The sequence below is a fragment of the Exophiala dermatitidis genome (assembly GCF_000230625.1).
Source record: "Exophiala dermatitidis NIH/UT8656 unplaced genomic scaffold supercont1.3, whole genome shotgun sequence".
In the NCBI taxonomy this organism is placed as follows: domain Eukaryota; kingdom Fungi; phylum Ascomycota; class Eurotiomycetes; order Chaetothyriales; family Herpotrichiellaceae; genus Exophiala; species Exophiala dermatitidis.
The window spans coordinates 2,068,971-2,089,924 of record NW_008751648.1 but is presented as its reverse complement, the minus strand read 5'-3'; the positions used below and the strand labels follow the sequence as shown (position 1 = coordinate 2,089,924).

At 53.6% G+C, this 20,954-nt stretch overlaps 9 protein-coding genes across 10 annotated transcripts; 5 read left to right on the top strand and 4 right to left on the bottom strand.

The window, feature by feature from the left end:
• Positions 1-876: 876 nt before the first annotated feature.
• On the bottom strand, positions 877-1,561 carry HMPREF1120_03740 (uncharacterized protein; the record flags this gene model as incomplete). Its single annotated transcript, XM_009157823.1, has 2 exons — positions 877-1,478; positions 1,525-1,561. 2 exons carry the CDS (start codon positions 1,559-1,561, stop codon positions 877-879), a joined length of 639 nt encoding a protein of 212 aa, XP_009156071.1.
• A 562-nt stretch (positions 1,562-2,123) lies between these two features.
• Positions 2,124-7,194, bottom strand: HMPREF1120_03739 (5-oxoprolinase (ATP-hydrolyzing)). The gene is made up of 7 exons (XM_009157822.1): positions 6,471-7,194; positions 6,318-6,409; positions 6,006-6,225; positions 5,097-5,946; positions 3,939-5,032; positions 3,470-3,859; positions 2,124-3,369 (listed from the first exon to the last, which is right to left on the bottom strand). The coding sequence occupies exons 1-7, from the start codon at positions 6,700-6,702 to the stop codon at positions 2,342-2,344; spliced, it is 3,906 nt and encodes a 1,301-aa protein (XP_009156070.1). The 5' UTR covers positions 6,703-7,194; the 3' UTR covers positions 2,124-2,341.
• Positions 7,195-7,398: 204 nt separating this feature from the next.
• Positions 7,399-10,260, bottom strand: HMPREF1120_03738 (aspartate aminotransferase). The gene is made up of 5 exons (XM_009157821.1): positions 8,949-10,260; positions 8,568-8,890; positions 8,036-8,510; positions 7,645-7,977; positions 7,399-7,592 (listed from the first exon to the last, which is right to left on the bottom strand). Exons 2-5 carry the CDS (start codon positions 8,862-8,864, stop codon positions 7,477-7,479), a joined length of 1,221 nt encoding a protein of 406 aa, XP_009156069.1. The 5' UTR covers positions 8,865-8,890; positions 8,949-10,260; the 3' UTR covers positions 7,399-7,476.
• HMPREF1120_03737 (dihydrodipicolinate synthetase) lies at positions 9,101-10,321 on the top strand. Its single transcript, XM_009157820.1, has 2 exons — positions 9,101-9,529; positions 9,594-10,321. The coding sequence occupies exons 1-2, from the start codon at positions 9,169-9,171 to the stop codon at positions 10,175-10,177; spliced, it is 945 nt and encodes a 314-aa protein (XP_009156068.1). The 5' UTR covers positions 9,101-9,168; the 3' UTR covers positions 10,178-10,321.
• Positions 10,322-10,341: 20 nt separating this feature from the next.
• HMPREF1120_03736 (uncharacterized protein) lies at positions 10,342-13,209 on the top strand. The gene is made up of 12 exons (XM_009157819.1): positions 10,342-10,506; positions 10,567-10,594; positions 10,644-10,707; positions 10,778-10,901; positions 10,949-10,992; positions 11,051-11,255; positions 11,305-11,600; positions 11,664-12,074; positions 12,123-12,181; positions 12,239-12,436; positions 12,488-12,561; positions 12,618-13,209. Exons 1-12 carry the CDS (start codon positions 10,429-10,431, stop codon positions 13,050-13,052), a joined length of 2,016 nt encoding a protein of 671 aa, XP_009156067.1. The 5' UTR covers positions 10,342-10,428; the 3' UTR covers positions 13,053-13,209.
• On the bottom strand, positions 12,936-14,582 carry HMPREF1120_03735 (elongation factor EF-1 gamma subunit). Its single transcript, XM_009157818.1, has 3 exons — positions 13,740-14,582; positions 13,324-13,622; positions 12,936-13,229 (listed from the first exon to the last, which is right to left on the bottom strand). The coding sequence occupies exons 1-3, from the start codon at positions 13,975-13,977 to the stop codon at positions 13,077-13,079; spliced, it is 690 nt and encodes a 229-aa protein (XP_009156066.1). The 5' UTR covers positions 13,978-14,582; the 3' UTR covers positions 12,936-13,076.
• HMPREF1120_03734 lies at positions 14,022-15,788 on the top strand (the record flags this gene model as incomplete). Of its 2 annotated transcripts, none has more annotated exons than XM_009157817.1 (3): positions 14,022-14,499; positions 14,671-14,908; positions 14,990-15,788. In XM_009157817.1, exons 2-3 carry the CDS (start codon positions 14,786-14,788, stop codon positions 15,755-15,757), a joined length of 891 nt encoding a protein of 296 aa, XP_009156065.1. In that variant the 5' UTR covers positions 14,022-14,499; positions 14,671-14,785. The 2 variants fall into 2 exon arrangements, with proteins under 2 accessions (XP_009156065.1, XP_009156064.1); XM_009157816.1 differs by having other exon boundaries at positions 14,476-14,617; positions 14,671-14,935; positions 14,990-15,757.
• A 155-nt stretch (positions 15,789-15,943) lies between these two features.
• On the top strand, positions 15,944-17,875 carry HMPREF1120_03733 (gibberellin 2-oxidase). The gene is made up of 4 exons (XM_009157815.1): positions 15,944-16,497; positions 16,551-16,763; positions 16,819-17,123; positions 17,176-17,875. Exons 1-4 carry the CDS (start codon positions 16,419-16,421, stop codon positions 17,764-17,766), a joined length of 1,188 nt encoding a protein of 395 aa, XP_009156063.1. The 5' UTR covers positions 15,944-16,418; the 3' UTR covers positions 17,767-17,875.
• A 363-nt stretch (positions 17,876-18,238) lies between these two features.
• On the top strand, positions 18,239-20,931 carry HMPREF1120_03732 (retrograde regulation protein 2). The gene is made up of 5 exons (XM_009157814.1): positions 18,239-18,906; positions 18,978-19,097; positions 19,179-19,524; positions 19,623-20,294; positions 20,430-20,931. The coding sequence occupies exons 1-5, from the start codon at positions 18,767-18,769 to the stop codon at positions 20,646-20,648; spliced, it is 1,497 nt and encodes a 498-aa protein (XP_009156062.1). The 5' UTR covers positions 18,239-18,766; the 3' UTR covers positions 20,649-20,931.
• Positions 20,932-20,954: the final 23 nt, after the last annotated feature.

Sequence of the window (20,954 nt, the reverse complement as noted above, 5' to 3'; positions counted from 1 at the left end):
ACTAGGCCGCGCATGATCGTTGAAGCGACGCGGCAGTGGCTGGGATCAACAGCTAGGACGCACAGCTATCTCGAACTCCATGTGCCGCAAAAGGCGATGTTCGGCGCGGCCAGAGGTGGAGGATCAGCAAGTCGGCCGGGGTAGTCCTTGGTTTGTGGGGAAGCATGCTTCTAGTGTCTGGCGGATCCGGGGCCTATTTCTGGATGCCTCAGGTTGATCTGCCTATCATGATAGACAGACGGGGCGCTATGCAATTTGCATAATATCAACAGTGGCCGCATCAACCCCGGAAGGGCAAGACTACCAACGTAAGTTGGTTGGATTGGTTGGAGAACGGCCTCCATTTCAGAAAAGATCGGATGCACTTTGCTGAGGGGTTTGCAGCTGAAACGGTTCGGTTGAATGCACGTCGGTGTTGCTATGCAGAGTCCTGGCGACGGAGCTGCATCGAATGAGCCCATCTGAATGATAGCCCTACCAAGCAATGGTGTGGGAGCTTCCACGCGTCTTCTACATCCTGACAGCGGCCGGCCTCGTATTCATCTGGAGCTACTCCGCAAAGTTTCACAAACATGTTCCCCGTGTTCTGCTTTGAGTGAGATTTTGCTGACGGCAGCAAAGAAGAGCTCTCCCACTGCAGTCGTTTGCAGTTTCTTGGGGGGTTGGCCTGAATCGGGGGGTTAGGGAGGCTTCCTGTGACCGGTCGAAAGGTGGGTTGTAGATGCGGAGTCCTGGCTCGCCCGCTTATCACCCGAAGATTGAGAAAGCGGGCATTCTCCGCAGATACTTCATGTTACCGCTCTCGGCACGGCGGCTGCGTGAGGTTGTAACCCCCGGTCCTGTCATGCATCAGGGGGATGGTTGGTCTGTCGTTGGTCAAGAGACCGTTGCCGCAGCCGCAGCAACACGTCGTCGTTCGAGAATGAGTTGCCGTAGCTCATCAGTTGCAACCTGGATCTCCAGAATTTGGCCAATTCCTCGCTTCCACGTCTCTTCGAGGCCAGTGAGTTCTGGTTTGGCTTGTTCCTGCGCCAGCTTTCTCGCTCTGTTGATGTATTCTGTCTCAGACTTGATCCTGCTGAGTTCTTTCTCCAGATGCTGCAGGATCTCCTCCGCTTGGGAATTGCCGATAAGCCAAGCGTTCTTCCCAAACTGATCTAGCAGCTTGAGATTGGTATGTCTGCCTGAAAGGAACGTGCTCGAGACGTATGCATTCCGTAGCGCCTCGCGCTTTGCTTCTTCACCGCTGTCACTGGCCGGTTCATCAGGCGCTTCATACCGCGACAGGTCAATCCCTCCTTCGCGGGCCTGACCTGCACCAACCCTGGCAATCTCTTGCGAGATGATGTCGGAGAACTGGACTGGAGCAGGAGGGGGCAGCGCAGGATGCGGCGTGGTGCGATAGTCGGAGGGGAGGTGTTGCGCGATCAAGGCTTTGGCTCTGGCACGTTCGGCCTCAGTAATATCTCCGTCGATGTCTGCCGGAGGTTAGGACATGTCCAGATGTAACCTCATGGCACTTACAGGGCAAGGACTCCAAGGACTCCAGTAGAGATGGCATCTTGAGTCGAAGCGCTGTGAACGCAACTTGGCGAATGTAATGAACGCTCGTGACAAAGTGATGCGGTCAAACTTTCAACTTTGTCAACCGCAGCCAGTGCCAATGCAAGTAAAATCTGCCCGGGCTCACCCCCCTTTAGGACGAGGGTGATGCCGCCCTGTACTCACCCCAAGCTCGCGCGAGCCGGGTGAGCCTGGCACCCGTCTCTCACCCGTCGTGGGGGCCGACTTCCTTCGCGCCGTGGCGCCGATAGTGCGACGTTCACTGCTCAGCCCGGCGGGCCCCCCGGTACCGACGATGATTAGCTATATAGGCCGGCCGACGTGGCGACCCCGACCGTCCCAGATTCGTCAATAGACGTGGAAGACTCCTTAAAAGCGGCGTCGCGATATCGGCACTTCGGGGGACGCCCTGTGCGACGGCCTTTACCTAGGTATATAGACAAGCTACCATTATACGGTTGGCGGAACCGCCTACCACCTACGCCTGCAATGCTGATGTAGTCTGCAGTCACGCCACGTTCTGGAAGAAGAGAATAGAGACGCCGATATGAAACGTCTAACATGATTGTAGAAGTTCATTTAAATTTGACAGCATACAGCTTACTACGTGTCCCCTTCGCACGTGACTTGACACGTCATGTGATCGGGCACATCATCGACGGCTTGGCACTCGTCCGTTGCCGACGACACTGCAGTATGTAGCATGTACTTGACCTGGTGCTCACAACGCAAAGCAACGTTGGCTCCATGCAATCATAAACCTGTGAGTTGGCCTCAATCAAGCCGACTCTCCCATGCTCTGAATTATGTCAACGCTTCCATTTGCCGCCGGTCGGAATTTCTTCGTCTTTTCTACAACCGGTGTGTAGCACTGTTCAGCCGGTGGAGACTCTTCAGCGCTTCCCCAAGCTCCTCCTCCCGGTGACAGAATGACAATTCTATCGCCGGCCTTCATGGACGCAGTGTTCTTCCCACCGAGATTGATGACATGGCCGTCGCTCCTGATCCAGAGATTCTGCCCTCTTTCGCCGTCACCACCACCCATCAGGCCATATGGTGCGAATGATCTTCTTTCGCTCAAAATGGAGACTTTCATGGGGATGGAAACTTCAATATCTCGAACAATGCCATCGCCTCCTGGATAGAGGCCGCGGCCTCCACTGCCTTCACGCAGGGAGAACTGCCGTAAAACAACGGGATACCGCCGCTCCAGGATCTCCGGGTCAGTGATGCGCGTGTTCGTCATATTGGTGTGCACGCCACTGGTGCCCTTCCAGCCAGGCCCGGCGCCAGACCCGCCGCAGATGGTCTCATAATATCCGAATCCATTCTCTGCATCGTCTGACCCAAACGTCAAGTTGTTCATGCACCCCTGACTGGCTGCCACGGCGTTGAAGGCACGGAATATGACATCCACAATGCGCTGCGATGTGAGCACGTTGCCTGCACACACGGCAGCGGTGGGGCCAGGGTTGAGCAGCGAGTCCTTGGGGATTTTGACCTCGACAGGACGGATTGCGCCCTGGTTCAGGGGAATATCCATGTTGACCATGCATCGTAGCGCGAAGATGATTGCGGAATGACAGATGGCGATGGGCGCGTTCCAATTGCCATATGCCTCGGGCCCTGTACCTTCAAAGTCGAAAACCGCACCGCCGCTAACCGGGTCGATGGTCACCTTTAAGCAAATCCGCGTGCCGTCGTCCATGTAGTCGGTCGCATACAAGGGCTTGCCGGATGTCTTTTTGTAAATGGCCCGCAGCATATCACGGACGGCAAGCTCGGCCGCGCTTTGGATTTGTTCCACTGGAGGTTCATACGTCAACACAGGCCCTTTACAAAATGACGAGAAAGCAACGGAAACGTCCCGGAGTTGGATCGGCTTTCGAGGACGCTTGAGACTTACTGTAAAACTGAACAATTTCCAGGCCGTAGTCTTTGATCAGCGAATGGATCAACTGACTCCCACGGTGGTTGGCCGCCGCCTGGGCCTTGATATCTGAGATGTTGTCACGAAGACATCGAGTGCCGCTGCAGTTGGGATATTTTTGTGGCTCCATCAGCAGTGCAGTGAGTTCTTCTTCTTTGAATTCGCCATTCTCGACGACCTTGAATGCTTTGATGACCGCACCCTCTTCCCACAGTTCTTTCGAGTTTGGTGGCATCGACCCTGGTAAGACACCACCAATATCTGCATGGTGGCCTCTCGAGGCAGTCCAGAAGATAATCTTCTCGCCTGCTTCATCGAAAATCGGGGTGATGACGGTCAGATCAGGCAAATGAGTGCCTCCACAGACTGTAAACCCCAGTCAGCTATCTTCTCGCAGGCACGGGGACACCATTAATCACGACGAATGATGCGACTGTCAACTTACTTGGCGAATTGGACAAGATAACGTCTCCGGGCCGCAAATCTCCCTTCCAGTGATCGATCTGCCACTTCACAGCGAATGCCATGCTGCCAATCATCGCGGGCACATGAGGAGCATTTGCAACCAAGCCTCCATCTGGTGAGAAGACGGTGCACGAAAAGTCCAGCCTCTCCTTGATATTGGTGCTGACGCTAGTCTTTTGGAGCGACCGACCCATCTGCTCGGCGACACCCATGAATCGATGTCCGAAAATGGAGAGTTGAATAGGATCGACCGTCGTTTCGGAGATCGGATTCTTTTTGCTGGCGGCGACATCTATGACTACCATGTTTGATAAAATTGTGGCGACGGATTGAGGGGTGATGATGATGGTCTGGTTGTTGTCGATTATCAACGCGGGTCCGGCAATTCGGGAGCCTGGCCGCAGGAGCTTGAGATTGTACAGAGGCGTGTCATACCAGCCGGTGGACTTGAAGTAGACCTTCTTGGTCAGATCTGCCTTGGGGGTCGAAAAAGTGCTGAACTGTGCCAGCTCCTTGGCCCATGGCGTTGGTAAATCAAGGAAGCTGTGGCCAATAGAGCGAACCCGATAGTCGTCAACGATAATCCGTCGATTCGAGGGCAGAAAACCGAACTGCTGGAGATGAATCTCCTTGAATTTCTTGACGAAATCCCCATCACTGGGTTGGTGAACCATCAGTGGGGTGTCACTGCCGTGGAAGCGCATATTCAGATACCTCTCGGAAGTGATACGAGAGGGTTTAATGCCTTGGCTGAGGAGAACCTTTTCTGCCTTGACTTGCAGGCGATCAAGCTCGGCAGCAAACGTGGGCAGATTTTCCTCACAGTATGTCAGAGCCGAAGGACTGCGTTCTTCTTGTACCACGTCTGCCAGCGCCATGCCGTAGGCAGACAGCAGAGAAGAGTACTTGTGAATCAACACCCGGGAGATGTCCAGTCTTTCCGCGATATCAGCTGCATGCTGGCCTCCAGCTCCACCAAAAGCCGCAAGGTGATGTTGGCTTGCATCGTATCCTTTCGCCTCTGTGAGTGTCCGGATGGGTCTACACATGGCTTCGTTGGCAACATCCAAGAATCTGTGGTATGTGTCAGTATGTGCAAACGAGGAGAAACCTCCAAACACAGGCCATTAGGGCTCACCCTGCCGCTATCTCCTCGACACTCAGCTTAGTTTCCACCGAGTTGTTGATTTCGACCGCCAACTTTTCGAAGAGAGCTTTACTGGCCTCGATGTCCAGAGGCAAGTCCTCGTTTGGACCAAAGATGCTCGGGAAGAACTCGGGGCGGATTCTCCCTAGGATCAAGTTGGCATCCGTTACTGTCAAAGGACCGCCTTTCCGATAACAGGCTGGTCCAGGATGGGCCGAAGCGCTCTCAGGGCCGACTTTGAACATTCCACTTTGCCACGTCAAGATGCTACCTCCACCGGCCGCGACGGTATTGATGTCCAGTTGAGGGCTTTGGATAGTAACTCCGGCGGTTGTCGTCTCGAAGATCTGCTCCAGCTCTCCAGCGTACCGTGACACGTCGGTCGAGGTACCACCCATATCGAATCCGATGATTGGAGTTTTCTTCTCCTCATCGTAAGACGTCCGGGCGTATCCGACAACACCTCCAGCCGGTCCGGACAGAATAGCTCGTAATCCTGAAAGGTGAGAAAATTCCACGAGACCGCCATCGCTCTGCATGAACTCGCATCGACATCCACTTTCGTACAGGTCTTCGAATCCGGAGACGAAGCCGGCGATATACTTCTGGATCTCCGGAGTCAGGTACGCATCGGCAGTGGAAGAGTTTCCTCTCGGCACGATTTTCACGACTGGGGACAGGTCGGCGCTCAATGAGATATGCGTGAACCCAATCTCGGATGCCATCTGGCCCACCATCTTTTCGTGGTCGCGGAATGTGTAGCTGTGCATCAGGCAGACTGCTATTGATCGATACCCCTCGTCATACACCTGCTGGAGCAGTCGCCGTGTTGTCGAGAGATCTGAACTTCTCGTTTAGACGGCACGCGGCACGGAAGAGCAGCGGGTATAAATCACTTACCGATAGGCTCCAAGATCCGCACGACCTCGCCAGTCACTCCTTTGACAAGGGCTGGGTCGTGGCCAACATCAAGCTGCCGTGGCGGCTGGTTGCTTTCTGTCCAGTCTTCCAAAGTCACCCGTTCGGCAATCTCGATCACTTTGCTGTAGAGAACCTCTGGCCGACTAATGGTCAGGTCAAACAAGTCCGGTCTTGACTGGTTGCCAATGTGTAGAAGATCCTATACATGAAGTGGGCAGTCAGTCGCTCAGCACACGCGTACTCACGAACCCATCGCCGTCCTCACGGATGATAAGAGATGTCAGCGCATACCTTCAACCCCTGGGTGACAACAAAAGCGGTCTGTTGGCCTTTCCTTTCCAAAAGTGCATTAGTGGCCACCGTAGTACCCATTTTGATTGATTCTATCGTTCATCAGTGACAGTCCATTTCGAAATGATTTTTGGTCGGCCCCGGGATCCTTACCAACTCCTCGCAGGGAGATCTTCTGACCCGGAGGATACGATTTCCTGGTCGCTTGCTCCAACACCCGGCGGATCGCCTCGACCGGTGCATCGGGGTAGTGATCGGGGTCCACGGAGAGCAATTTGATGACAATGTCGCTCTGCCCAGGCACGGTTGCGACACAATCGGTGAAAGTGCCTCCTCGGTCAATAGATATCCTGATGCCAGAGACTGGCGCCTCGATCGAACCCATGATGAGGAGTTATGCCGGGTCCGTCAAAGTGAAGAGGAAGGGTTGAGTAAGATCAAGTCCAGTCCGCGAATGAAGAAGAGATTGAAGCGAAGAGAATGTTGGAAAAATGGATCCAAGGAAGGGAAGGGTCGTCCAGCATTCATCCACACATACGTATATACAGTAAGACTGGTGCTTGGGAATTATGGTCCGATTATCTTCCATTGCAAATGTAATGAATATACCTGTGTTGCAGTCAAACTTGAACGCATATACGCCCTGTTTGACGTGGAGGTGGAGCTGCATCGGCCAGGCTGGATGTCGGGCAGAAGTGCTGTTGCTGCCTTCTTGGACCCCGGGCTCACTGGACCGCATCAACAGCTGACACGTCGATCACGGGCATGTCGACCGTGTGCTCATACCAGACACTCCATTGCGAGACTGATGACCACAGCACCACATGCGAAGTGTGAGAGGGAGGGAGAGCCGGCGGAGCTCCACCTGCCTATCGCGGGGGAGTGATTGCGAGAAGGAGAAAGGATCTCGTCCAATCGCTTTTCAGCTTCACGGCAGATGGATGCGTTGCCGACGCAAATGTCCGATCGATGTGCCCGCAAGGCTGAGCATGTGAGGGGCCGGAGCGCAAGAAAGCCGACGCCGGCATTACTGGTACCCCAGCCGCACAGGGGAGGCGAGAGCATCAAGGTCTGGGAATGCCTACAGTACATTCATGAACTTTCGACTGTATTATTTCTCAATGTTGTTTCAGCCTTTACGTAAATGCAGCGAGCATGCTTAATGTATATATCGGACAGCCTTGTCTACCGCTGCTGCAAAGTGACCTACGTTGTTGTCGTTTAGACCTGCGATGGATATCCTGCCGGTATCCGCCATGTAGATGTGGTGCGCGTCTGCTCACGAGTCAGCACCATGATCGCCTATGTAGAAAAGCGAAGAGCTCACCTTGGAGATATTTGATCTGATTCGTGTTTAACCCTGTGTAGCCGAACATGCCGGACTGCTTGACGATAAAGCTCCAGTCACCTGGGGTTTGGAGGCGCAGAAGCTCGTCATAAAGTTTCTCCCGCATAGACCGTATACGGCCAGACATGACCTTCAGATCCGACGCCCATTGGGCCTTGAATTCTGGCGTTCCCAGCACCGTCGCGGCGATCCGGGCTCCGTAGACTGGAGGTGATGAGATAGTGGCCCGTTGCATGTTCGCGAGAATCGAGTCCATGACCACAGCCAACTCAGGCGTCTTTGCCACCAGGGCCACAAGGCCAACTCTTTCACCTATGATGGGAAAGTCAGCATATGCGCATGGACCGAAGAGAGGAGCAAGGGAGCCAACCGTAAAGTCCCATGTTCTTCGCAAATGAAAGACAGACCGCCGCCTCCAGGTTGAGCTCGTCCACGATATAGCGAATGACCCAGGCGTCGTCATCCACCGAGCCAGAATTGAACCCTAGGTAGGCGGCGTCGAGGACTGGAAAGATCCGTTTCTCATTAATCACGGAGATGATCTCCTTCCATTGCTCCTTGGATGGATCATAGCCTGTTGGATTGTGGGCGCAAGCATGGAGGACGACGATGGAGTTCGGTTCTGCTTCGCGCAGCCCTGCGATGTAGCCATCATAGTCAAACCCTCCATCTCGGTAGTACGGCAGATCTTGGACCTCGTAGCCTAGGTTGCTGAAGAGAAGTCGATGATTTGACCATGTCGGATCGGTGATATACACCGTTCTTGCTGCTGGGTTTGCGCGCCGCAGAGCGAGTCCAGTCAGGTGAATAGCTCCAGTCCCGGACAGGGACTGGCACGATGCAATCTGGCATCGTCAGCCTCTCGATGCAAACACCTCTTTGTCCACGGAGAGGTCACATACCCTGCCCTCTGCTAGGGCCTTGCTGCGCTCAAATACAAGTTCAACAGCTTTCTGCCTCAAGGTGGGCAGACCTGCAATAGGCAGATATTCGTGCCCTTGATCCTTCAGCGCCTGCTTGGCGAGTCGTACACAAGGCAGCACCCATGGTTGGCCATTCTCATCGCGGTACGCTCCTTGACCTAGATTGACCTTTTTGGGGTCCTGGTCGGCCAGATAGTTCTTAGTCACCTCGAAGATAGGGTCGGGAGGGACATAGACGCCGTCCTCGAAGAAAGAGGATGGTTGGAAAGATCCCATAACTGAAGTTCGATTTATGCTGATCACTGGTGCAAAGGTCAGTCTCTACTGAAGCCTTGGGGTCAGGAGAAGGGGTTCGCGAACCGAGTGAACTGGGAAAAAGTAGCGTACGCGCACACTCGCTCCACCAAGCGTCTTGTCATGTTGGGCGCCGAAGGGAGCTCCACCTGACATGGTCTCCGAGCACACAGAAAAGCTGAAGCACTCGGGGAGTGCTCAATGAAAAGTCCCATACACGAATACAATGACTTCTATATAAAAGCGTGATACATAGATCTGCCAGTGGGAGGGTGCAACCATAACAATGTCACGTCCTGTAGCTACGGTGCCTCCTCGCGGGGTGTACGCCCCGGTTGTGTGCTTTTTTGATGAAGACGAAAACATTGACGCCGGCGCACTCGAGGCACATATTGCTCGTCTGGCCACGGCCGGTGTTGCGGGACTCGTCGTGCAAGGATCAAATGGCGAAGCTCCCCATCTGCTGCACTCGGAGAGGATCGAAGTGACCGCCTTGGCTCGACGAGTTCTGGACAAGCATGGACGCAAGGATGCTGCCATCATTGCAGGGTGTGGTGCACAAAGCACGAAAGAGACCATCCTTTTATGTCGCGAGGCCAAGGATGCCGGGGCGGATTTTGCTCTGGTGTTGAGTCCCAGTTACTGGAGTGAGCGCCAACCTCAGCCGCTTTGGCGCTGCCATTGACCCATCTATGTTGACATGTTCATCAGCTGCAGCCATGGGAAAACCGACCATCAAGGCCTTCTTCAACGATGTCGCCGAGGCCTCCCCGATCCCCATCTTGCTATACAACTTTCCCGCCGTCACCTCCGGAATCGACCTGGACTCGGACACCATCACATCGCTGGCCATCGACAATCCCAAGATCGTGGGCTGCAAGCTGACGTGTGGTAATGTCGGCAAGTTGCATCGGATTGCTCATGACCGTCGCCTGTCAACACCGTTTGCCGCGTTTGCGGGCAAATCCGATTTCTTCCTGCACGGCCTCGTTGCGGGCTCGCATGGAGTGATTGCCGCGGCGGCCAACTTCGTCCCAAAGGTGCATCTGGCGCTGCTGGCGGCTTATGATGCGAGGGACTACTCCAAGGCCGAGGAGTTGCAGACCAAACTCAGCGTCGCCGACTGGGTGCTGGTCCAGCTTGGGGTGGCCGGATTGAAAGGGGCATTGCACCGCTACTACGGCTACGGCGGTGGCCGGAGTCGGAGGCCTCTAGGCAACGTCGATGCGGCGCGGTTCAACGGCGACGCTGACACGGTGCTGCGAGAACTGGTTGACCTAGAACAAAAGCTGTAGAGCAGACAGAAAGCCTTTAGGACAAAGTAGACGTTGCATGGTTGCTGCGTCGAGGCTGTAGGCGACCAGGCTGTGAGGTTGTGGGGCTCCATCCCCTACTATGTAGTAGCCGCCAAAGTGGCCAGCCTTTCAGCCTATTGGCGGTAGATAAGCCAGGGTGAGGTGCGCCGTCAACGTCCTGGCAAGCGACAATGGAAGAAATGCCATGATCTTTCATCCAAGTAAACACTCCTACGTGCTTTGTTGCCTGTATGGACGACCCTGCTGAGGATGAGACCCGACGAGGCCCCTTCTCCTGCCATTTATGCCTCAAGACTTTCACGCGTCAGGTAAGCTGCCTGGTGGACGCCCGCTGGAGACTAGGCCGGTGCAAGGCTGACGACTACAAGGAGAATCTGAATCGCCATGTTGGGACAAGTATGAGACCTCTCGGCCTGTTCCCGAGCGTGTCTGACTGATGTCTAAGTCCACTCGAAGAATTACACAAAATCGTATCAATGCGAGACATGTTTTCTATTCTTCTCGAGAGAGTAAGGCCATTGTTCTATCCTAATTGCGGGACAATATCCGACTTGGCCGGTTGCTCACCTGCACCATTAGTGACCTGCGTAAAAGGCACATCAAGAGATGCCATACGGTCGAGGACGAGCCGTCTAAGGCCTCTAACCCGGAGACTCTGCTGGCACTGCCCGCTGGCGAGTCGCTGGTCGATCCAAGCTTGGCTGTCTGTGCCTCCAGCTGTCGATATATCAGATATTGACTTAGTTGCAGCATGAGTCCTCCCCGCCACTGACCAAGAGTAGCAAAAGGCTCCTGTAGGTGTGTCGATGGCCCTGCGACCGCTTTTCTGACCAAGATCTCGACTTGTCCCAGGACTCCTCAGCATATTGAAAGCTTTTTCGAGAAATTCCACCCCATCATTCCAATGTTGCATCAACCGACATTCGACATAACCACAACGCCCGAGCCATTACTGGCAGCAATGGCTTGTCTCGGTGCTATGTGTGAGTCCACCGAGGCCGATCATCCGACGAGCAGAGTTCTTTTTGAAGTTGCCTACGAAGCCCTTTACTCTTATGTATGTACGTCTAGTTCGCTATTCCAGCACGATCTGACGGCCTCAAAAGATTGGCAAGAATCAATCCAGGTTACGAGAAACCTGGGTTTTGCAAGCCTTCATACTATTGGAGATCTTTGGTATATACAGTTGCAATGACAAGCTGTTCTTTCTGGCGCAAAAGATCCATCGCGATCTCGTCGACGGCGCCCGAGAGCTTCGTCTGCTGGAGTATAGCCATTCGGCCAAGGATACAATGGCCGTTGAAGTGGCCCATGCCTTAAGTGAAATTGGGTATATCGACTATCCCTCCGAACCTGCGGAGACTCGATGGCACTCCTTTATCGAATATGAGGCCCGCAAGAGGTCAGTCGTTTGACCTCATCTGTGCGCCCAAAAGAACTAGCTGACAATGTAATATTCCTTCAGATCCGCTTACGCCTTGTTCTACGTCGACGCCCAGTTTGCGACTTGTTGCAATTACCGACCACTGCTCTCTGCAATGGAGCTCAAGTACGAATTGCCGTGCAGAGACGATTTGTGGTCGGCGCCCGATGCGGAGACCTGGAGTCTGATCCGTCAAGATGAGTTGTGCTCCTTCAACGATGAGGACGACTTCAAAGGAAACCCGGAACCACTGGTGCCACAAGGGTTCTTGTACGAAAGTATGACCCACCTGGTTCACCCGACTGGCGAGGGTAAATCGCTGAAGATGCTTTGGTTTTCGCCCTTCGCCGCCTTGATGCTGGTTGTCCAGATCCTGATGACGGCGCGGGAGTTGACGCTGGCCAGTGTTTTCTTGTGCTCCAACCTTCGGCCCAAGGAGGAGAGGCATAACTTGTAAGGACCCAACATTCGGGGGTGAAGGTCTTCACTGACTCTGAGCAGGTCCATTATTGATGAAGAAAGTCGCGGCCCCATCATGCATGCCCTGAACAATCTCGTTGGTATGAACCAGGTGAACCCCTCTCAAGACCTTATTGCTCGACTAACGCAAAAAACAGATCTTATCCCCCGAGGCAATGCCACCGCCACCGACCTTCCCGCCGCGCTGAGCAATGGCATATATGAGTTTCCCACCAACAAGACTCTGTGGCATTCCGTGTGGACAACATGGTATTACACTGCCATGACTCTTTCACATCAGGAGGCCTTGCTATGCACCGGTATTGTCGAGTGCAATCTTCCAGCTGCGATTTCCAGTAGGTGCTCTACATGTTTTGAACGCTGGACATAGGCTTAAATTCGTCAAGCGGCATGGGAACTAGGAAAACCACGAGCGAAGACACACAGAGATGTCTACGATGACCGAGACGTCTTCCGATTGGTGAGTTCGAGAAACAACAAGAGGTATGGATCAGGACATAGCTGACGATACTGCAGGCTTCGAATCTCGAGAAGATTATAGAGCTGATCAACAATCCACCCCTGACGACCTGGCAAGGCACCGGCGGCCGTTCTTTTGAAGACCCTTTTATCTCCATCCTGAGCTACAAGGCCTGTATGGTGGGCTGGCGACTTGTCCGACTCATGAGTCTAAGCGAAAGGCGCGAGCAAGAGACCGGCCGACAAACGTTTTACGCGGCTCCAATAAAGTCGGTGATGGGCCGAATCACCAAGGCGGCCGGACTACAGCAAAGCCAACCATCCGACAGAATGTCAAAGCAAAACACAGCTGAGCCAAACTATGAATTCATGTATCTCGAATGGGCTGAGAGAACTTTCTCGTCACGGAATGTTTGGCCGATTGGCAGCTGGATGAGCGCGGTCCTCAAGGAGTCCATGGAGGACGCTTCAATCAGTGAAAGCGAGGCTTGACTTGCTCTGGTACTATCTATCATTTTATTTCAACCCATCATAGTCCGGGTACGTCCCACCAGGCTCATCACGAACGACATGTTCTCCCAGAATCTTGGTGAAGATTGGATCCGTTCGAATGCTTTCGTAGTACTTGTGCACGATAGGATGCTTTGCCGCCCACTTCTTGGTGAAGACCTGTCCGTTCGAGTATCCCGTCAGAAAAGCCTGTTGCAACTGCACACGGAGACAACAGATGTAGGTTACGTGAACAGGGACAGGGGGTACATACGAATTGGTATCCCCGAGCCAGGCCGGAGATGACGAAAAGGTCAGCCATGGTCAGCACGTCGCCGACCAGGAACTTTTTGCCTTTGATTTCCTTCTCCACGGCTCGGACGGTAAGCTCACAATTTTGCTCTAACTGGTCGAGAATTTCTGGGCTTGACGGAGCCCGGCCAATGATGGGGTTGATCCAAGCCATGATGGGTGGAAGCAGCTCATAGTTGGTGAAAGAGGCCCATCTCAGAACAGTCGTCTCCTCTCGGAGATTCGAGCCCAGCAGTTTCGTGTTGGGATCCTGCTTTGCCACTGGGTAAAGGAAGTGTGTTAGTCTTTGGTCGACCCTTAGCTCGAGGTGCCAGCAGAAGCCCCAGATGTCTCATGGCAACCAGGGTCCATCAGGGAGCCATGCTAAAAGCTACTCACAGAACCATGAAGTGGCGATGCTTTCGTAGACACAGAACCCGTCCGCCGTCTCCACGGCAGGGACCTTCCCAGTATGAAACTTGGAAAAGTACTCTTCACCCACGCCATCGTGATCTAGATAGATCTTGCCTGGTAGAGCGGTGACAATCTCGACGTCGAGCTTGTTGTAGTAGGCGATATACAACGTCGGCGTCGATCTTGGAGCCTTGGGGTATGTGTAGATTTTCCCGAAAGACATCTTGGCCACGAAGCAAGACTCTAGAACCAGGTCGTAGATACTGGTGTGGCGGTGGTGTTCTATGCAGGGCTCGGTTGCTCACGCTCTCCTCAGACGCATAGTCTCGAATTATAGGATGATAACGGGCCATCAGGATAGGCTGACTCCAAATCGGGCAGCGGTCTTGTTCCCTTCGCTCTCAAAGCCATGGCCCACGACAACACCCCTGACAGCAAGCGAGGGGAGGAGCTCCCAGCCCCAGCAGTGGCAGTGTGGCCAGCACCATGCTGGTGATCAGGCCTCAGCTTGTGCAGCGCGATCTGGATCACCTCTGTGATCCGGGGGAGGTTATGGAATTCACTCCACTTGGCTGGCGCCCAACCCCGGCGACAGCACGTTCCTGGGAGGAGCTCCTCCTGATAAGAACGACGCTCCTACAGTATCTCAGGTCGACACGACCTTCCGTCGGCCACACTGGAACTCATATGTCCGTTGTGCATCAATCAGACCGAACTCCCCTGCCCTCAAAATCCATTCGTTGAGGTAAGCGACCAGTAACTAGCCTGTCCTTCATAGTCGTGCAAGCTTGTCCGCTGTGATCCAGCGAAAACGACCCCCCATCGGTCGCAAACATGATCTCCAACATGGACAACACCTTCTCGTGCGTCGCATACCATGCAAAGCCCAGCGCAAATGCTTACCGTTCTTTGTTAGAAATGTGCTCGTTACGGGTGCGACGGGCTTCATCGGCGCCCATGTTGTGGATAATCTGCTAGAGAAGGGCTTCAATGTCCGCGCCGTGGCACGATCGAAGCAGAAGGCCGATCTTATGAGGCAAGCCAGAAAGGCGTACGATTCAAAGTTGAAGTTTGTCTTTATCCAAGACCTTTCGCAAGAAGGTGCTTTTAATGGTCTTCTTGACGGAATCGATGGTATCATTCATGTTGCCAGTGTGAGTGTGCATTTCCTTAAGCGGAAAGTGAGACATCCATGATCGTTGAGGAGCGCGGACTAATGTATTCATCATCAACAGCCTCTCAACTATTCTGTGGCAGACAAGGAAAAAGAGTTGATCATCCCAGCCATTACGGGTGTCCGCTCAATTCTTGAAGCAGCCGCAAGAAGCCCGGCCAAGCGAGTGGTGATGACTTCTTCGTTTGGAGGTGTTCTCGATATGAACCGGCCATTGACATCTGAGTGGACTTACTCAGAGAAGGATTGGAATCCCATCACCTACGCTGAAGCTATATCTCCTGACGCCACACCGCAAGACGCTTATCGTGCCTCGAAGAAATTTGCTGAGCAAGAAGCCTGGCGGTTCATGGAGACCAAAACTCCCGACTTTGACCTTGTGACATTGTGTCCCTCGATGGTGTTTGGGCCTGTGGCCCATCCAGTGAGTTCGGTGCAGAATCTGAACGAGTCGAATGCCCTGCTGTGGAGGGTAGCCAACAGTGACGGTAACACACCGTTGCCTCCAGCACGATTCAATTTCTGGATTGATGTTCGAGATCTGGCCGAAATACATGTGAAGGCTCTGTTGACTCCTCAAGCTGGAGGCAAGCGATATCTGCCTGTGGCACCCGAGAAGTTTAACTATCAGCTTGCTTCTGAAATCATAGCCCGAAATTTCCCTTCAGCAGCAAGCTCAGCGACTGCGGAAAAGCAGAAGATCTTGGAAAATGTCAACGTTGATCGCAAGAATCTAGATGAAGATTTTGATATGGCCTACCGACGATTCGAGGAGACAGTAGTAGACTTTACGAAACAGGCATATCGAATGGCTGGCCCCTCTACATAGAATGCAATACACAATTGCCATTAAGAAGTACAGGCGTTTTGATTGATTAGAAACACGGGTGTTGTGGTCTCGCAGCACACTTTCTAGACTCTCCAGCAATTTTGGCCAGGACCTGCTGGCCCAGGATGAGCTTCGGCTTTTGCTTATGGAAGCACAAAGTAAAGATCAGGCTCCAACTCTGAGCATGCAAGATATGCGACGGACATGGCTCTCCACGACGTGTCACTCAGGGCCAACAAAGCTTCCATCATGGATCATTCGCCACACAGAAGCCAGGGCCCAGTTAGCTTGCCGCCAGCCAGTCCCCTCGACTGTTCGAGATAGAGGATGATAGTCAGGCGGAGCTCCTCCCAGAAAGCGATCACTTACATGACCCCAGGCGCTCAGGGCATGCATGGCTTTCCTGCAGCATGTCCATGCTCCAAAATTGTGACTGCTCATCTCGATCCCCCAAGAGGTCTTGGGCGATAGACCAGACGTCCACCCGAGGTATTGGGAGTGAACGCTCCACTCCCTCCACAGGCTCTTTTGACGCCCTTCGTCAAATTTGGGATTCCAGCAAAGGTACTTCCTCTGATATAAGACAGCTTGGGCTCTTTTCAAGTCGAGCTCCTTTCTGCCACCAACCAGGAACGAGGTCGACCACAATATACCATCGAAAATGTCTGACATTAAAATCGATACGTCGAAGCCCATCGACCTTCCACCGTGGACTCCCCCGCCTCCAACGAAGGAGAAATGTTGGTGCCTCATATCCTGATTGCGGAATGCAGAACTAACCTGGTCACCTTAGTGGAATATGTCAAGCTTGTGAACATTGATCTCGCCAAATTTGACGACCCAGAGGGCAGAAAAGAGCTCGCCCGTGATCTCTACGAAGCTGCTACTGGACACGGCTTCCTGACTCTCACCAATCATGGCATTTCAGATGAGGTGTATATGCGCCAGATGACTTTGGCAAATGCTGCCATGACCTTGCCTCCTGAAGAGAAGGCTCCGTATGAGGGTGGGTTTAGATCAATCGTCTCCACGGCTGGACACTGTCTCTGACCAGAAGCTAGTCACACCACAAGAGGATGCACGAGGTCTCTATGTAGGCTACAAGCCTTCAGGTCCCTTGGGCCACAAAGGAGGATTCCCCAAGCAGCTTGACCATTACAACATTCTGGTCCACGACCCCAAGAACAGAGCCCATCCTCCCGTCCTTCGTCCTCACCTCGAAGAGATCTACCAGGTTATGCACTTCATTCGGGCCTCGATCCTGAAGAAGCTGCTTACATTGGTTGCGATGATACTTGAGGTGCCCGAAGAGGTGGTGTTGGCGACACACGCCGAGGGTGGCTCCAAGACGGAATACATCCGATACGTGAGTTGACGCGGCGGCGTATGGAGACAACGGCTGACATTGGGACTTGTAGATGCTCTGCGCGCCTCGCTCCAAGGAAGAGAGTGCGAAATACCGGGACATCTTCCTCTCGGGCCACACTGACTGGGGCACGTGGACCTTCCTGTTCTCGCAACCTATTGCCGCCCTTCAGGTGCTCGACCACCGGGACCAGAAGTACAAGTACGTCGAGCATCTGCCCAAGGCACTCGTTGTCAATTTTGGCGAGGCTCTCGAACTGTTGACTGGAGGTCTCTTCAAAGCGACCATCCACCGCGTGGTTGAGCCTCGTGAGGACCAGCGACATTTGAACCGAATTGGAGTCATCTATTTCGCCCGGCCTTGTGATGACCGGCAGTTGGTGCCCATCGAAAACTCGCCCCTGCTCCAGCGACTGGGCGCGGACAAGCCTGTCGATGACCGCGTTTTCTGCATGGCGGACTACTTGGATGCTCGCAAGCATGGCTACAAACGCATCGAGTTTGATATTGACCGACCCGCGGAGCCGGGAAAACATGCCGACTTCTTTGATGGCGAGTATCCCGACCCGGAGGACCACAAGAGCTTGGGCAAGTTCGATAACGTTCCTCGTCCCAAATATGTTATTCCGACTATCAAGGCATGAAATATTTTGGCCAAGTTTAGCCCTTGTGTCGGCACAGACGGGGTGGTCAGATAGTTAACATTTCTCACGTTAATGAGTATGCTCTGAAACATGAACCACTGTACCTCCCTTCTGAGCTGCCTGTGTCCATATAAACGATGACCTTTCTGTCCCGTAGGTGTATGCAGTGATGGCTAGACGCAGAGTCGAGATTCGATACCAGAGTCTCTAATCCCTCGACACGCGCAACGTTGTTACTTGCTGGTAGTACGGGGAATTGCCCCACCGTGGACGGGTCATCCCAGACAAGAAAGTACTTTCTACATGCTCTTCCTGCAATCCTCACCAGCATCCACGTATGCAACCCGCCGTCCGCCTGCGGGTAGACTCCACAGGATTTGCACGGAGCATGGTTGCAGGTGGGAATCTCCAGGAGGGTCGTGTCGGGCGACTACATACGCAGTCATGATAACAAGGTGGAGTGTGGATCTTCCGAAACTCTGTCCCCGTCACGCTCTGATAAAGACGCCTCCAGCCTATCACCGACCGCCTTCCCCTTCTCCCTTTCCCCAGGCCATTTATTCGTACTTTCACTGGGGGATGTCGGGCGGAGCTCACGGTGGCTTTATCAACGTTAATCACCATGCAACCATACATTTGAGGAGGAGCTCCCCAGGGGCAGGGCACCTCTATCGCATCTAGCACAGTACAGCCCTGTTCGCCACGCCGCCCAGGCATGAGATTCACCTTACCATAGGTTAGAAATCAAGGGCCAGCCTCTGGACTTCACAACGACCGGGGAGGATGCCTTGGCTAGTCGACACTGTCAAGATATCCAGATACGAATGAGTGCCACTCCAGGGCTCTTTTATCCGAGCAAAGAGATATCAAGGTTACCGAGACCACCACCACCTGGGCGCGACTAGTCTGGTTCAGCTGAATATTTATATTCCCTCCTGCCAACCACCCCAAGGCAACCTGCATAGCTGTGTTAGCCAGAATCCAGATCTCGCGTACAGAAATGGCTACCAACGACAAAAAGTCTGCGACTCACAAAGTCGTGGAGTACTTCCGCGGGCCCCCCACCAGCAAGGAGGAGAGGAAGCTCGTGTTCAAACTCGACTTCTTCATTCTCACCTTCTGCTGTCTGGCCTATTTCATGTGAGTAGAGGACCAGGATCCATTTGCGAGTCAAACAATCCATCGAGCTCGGCTGACAAGCAGGGTCACAGGAACTACCTGGACCGACAGAATCTCTCGCAAGCCTACGTGTCTGGGATGAAAGAAGAGCTCGGGTTCCGGGGGAATCAGCTGACGGTTGTCAACACCATCTATTCCGTGGGCTACTTGATGTAAGTCCAATCCGGGTCGAGGAGGAAATCCTTCATGGGGCAGTCCGAGTCCTTTTGCTGACTTTGCTTCCTACATGACAGCGGCATCGTCCCCAACAATGCCATGCTCACCTACTTCAACCCCCGCAAATTCTTCCCTTTCATGATGACGGTGTGGGCATGCCTGACCATGGCCACCGCGGGCGTCCACAAACCCGAACACATCATGGCCATCCGCATCTTTCAGGGGTACTTTGAGTCCTGCACGTTCGCCGGCACCCACTACATCCTGGGCTCCTGGTACACCGAACATGAGCTGGGAAAGCGATCGGGCATCTTCACAGCCTCAGGTCTGGCGGGCGGCATCATCGGTGGACTGCTACAGAGTGCCATATACCGCACTATGGATGGTCTGGCCGGGTTTGCCGGGTGGAGATGGCTGTTCATCGTACGTGATAGCTCCTCGCTTGTTCTTTGTTCTTCTACTTGTATGTTTCACTATGCGGCAACAAGAGAGTCGGAAACTAACCGCTCCGGATTGTGTAGATTGACGGCATCATCACTCTTCCCGTCGCCGCATACGGCTTCTTCCTCTTCCCAGATACGCCTAGGACCACTCAGGCCCCCTACTTCTCCGAGGCCGAGAAGGCCCTGGCGCTCTCTCGAGTGCCCGAGATCCCACGCCAGCCCGTCTTGACCAAAGCGTTCGTCCGCCGCATCCTCACGTCGTGGTACACGTGGGCGTTCGGCATCCTGTGGATCCTGACCAACTGCTCAGAGCAGCAAAGCACATCGTCGCTTCTCCAGCTGTACATGAAATCATCCCCGGGCCCCAAATACACCGTGTACCAGATGAACAACTGGCCGACGGGCGTGCAGGCCGTGGGCATCTTTTCCACGCTGTTCTGGTCCATCGTCACCGACATCTTCGGCCGCCGCTGGATCGCGGGATATTACATCGCTCTCACGGGCTTGATCTCCGCCATCATCATCCTCATCCCGAGCACGCCCGTGGCCGGCATCTTCGGCGCCTACTACTGGGCGGGCTCCATTTATGCGTGTCAAGCCACGTTCTTTGCCTGGGCCAACGACACTATGCGCCATGAGGACCATGCCTTCCGTGCAGTCGTCATTGCTATCATGAACTTTGGCGGCAATACCTTCAATGCTTTCTGGCCTCTGTTGTTCTACGCGGCCGATATGGCTCCTTGGTTCAGGGTAAGTGAAAACAAAAATATAAAAAAAAACACCCCCACCTTGAACGACTCCTCCTCCTTCCCTCTTCCCTCTTCAACTACAGTTTGTGACAAAAGATCGAATCGCTAACTCTTCGTGTCTTGTCTTGTTCAACAGAGGGGCATGTACTGCATGATTGTCATCTGTAGCTTGTTGTTGATCTGGATCACCGTCATCCTGATCACGTTTCGGCGCATGAAGAGATTCCACCCCGGTACGGTGGAGGTTCTCGAGGGTGTCGGCCAAGAGAGCGAGAGATCGGGCTCTATTGCCGCGGTCATTGACCAGGCCATCGAACATAAAGGCGCCTTGCAGATGCCGGCCCAGATAGCTTGATGGAAGCTGCTTGCTCCGGCGTGTGACGTGTCTGTATATTGAAGGTCAATGGTCATCTGAACCGGATTCAAGACAGCACAGTGTGTAACTGGACTATTTGCCTTTTTGCCTGCGTTTCAAGTACAGTCCATATTGCAGGGGGACACTGAGGATTATGGGTGGATGATGAAAATGCACGGTTCGATGATGACTGCCTGATCACGTTAAAGTACAGCGGAGGACGTTCGGTCTTATTCTGAATGCATTTTGATCTCTTGCCTTCCCACTGCACATGTAAAATCCGCAAAGTGACATGTATCAACGGGC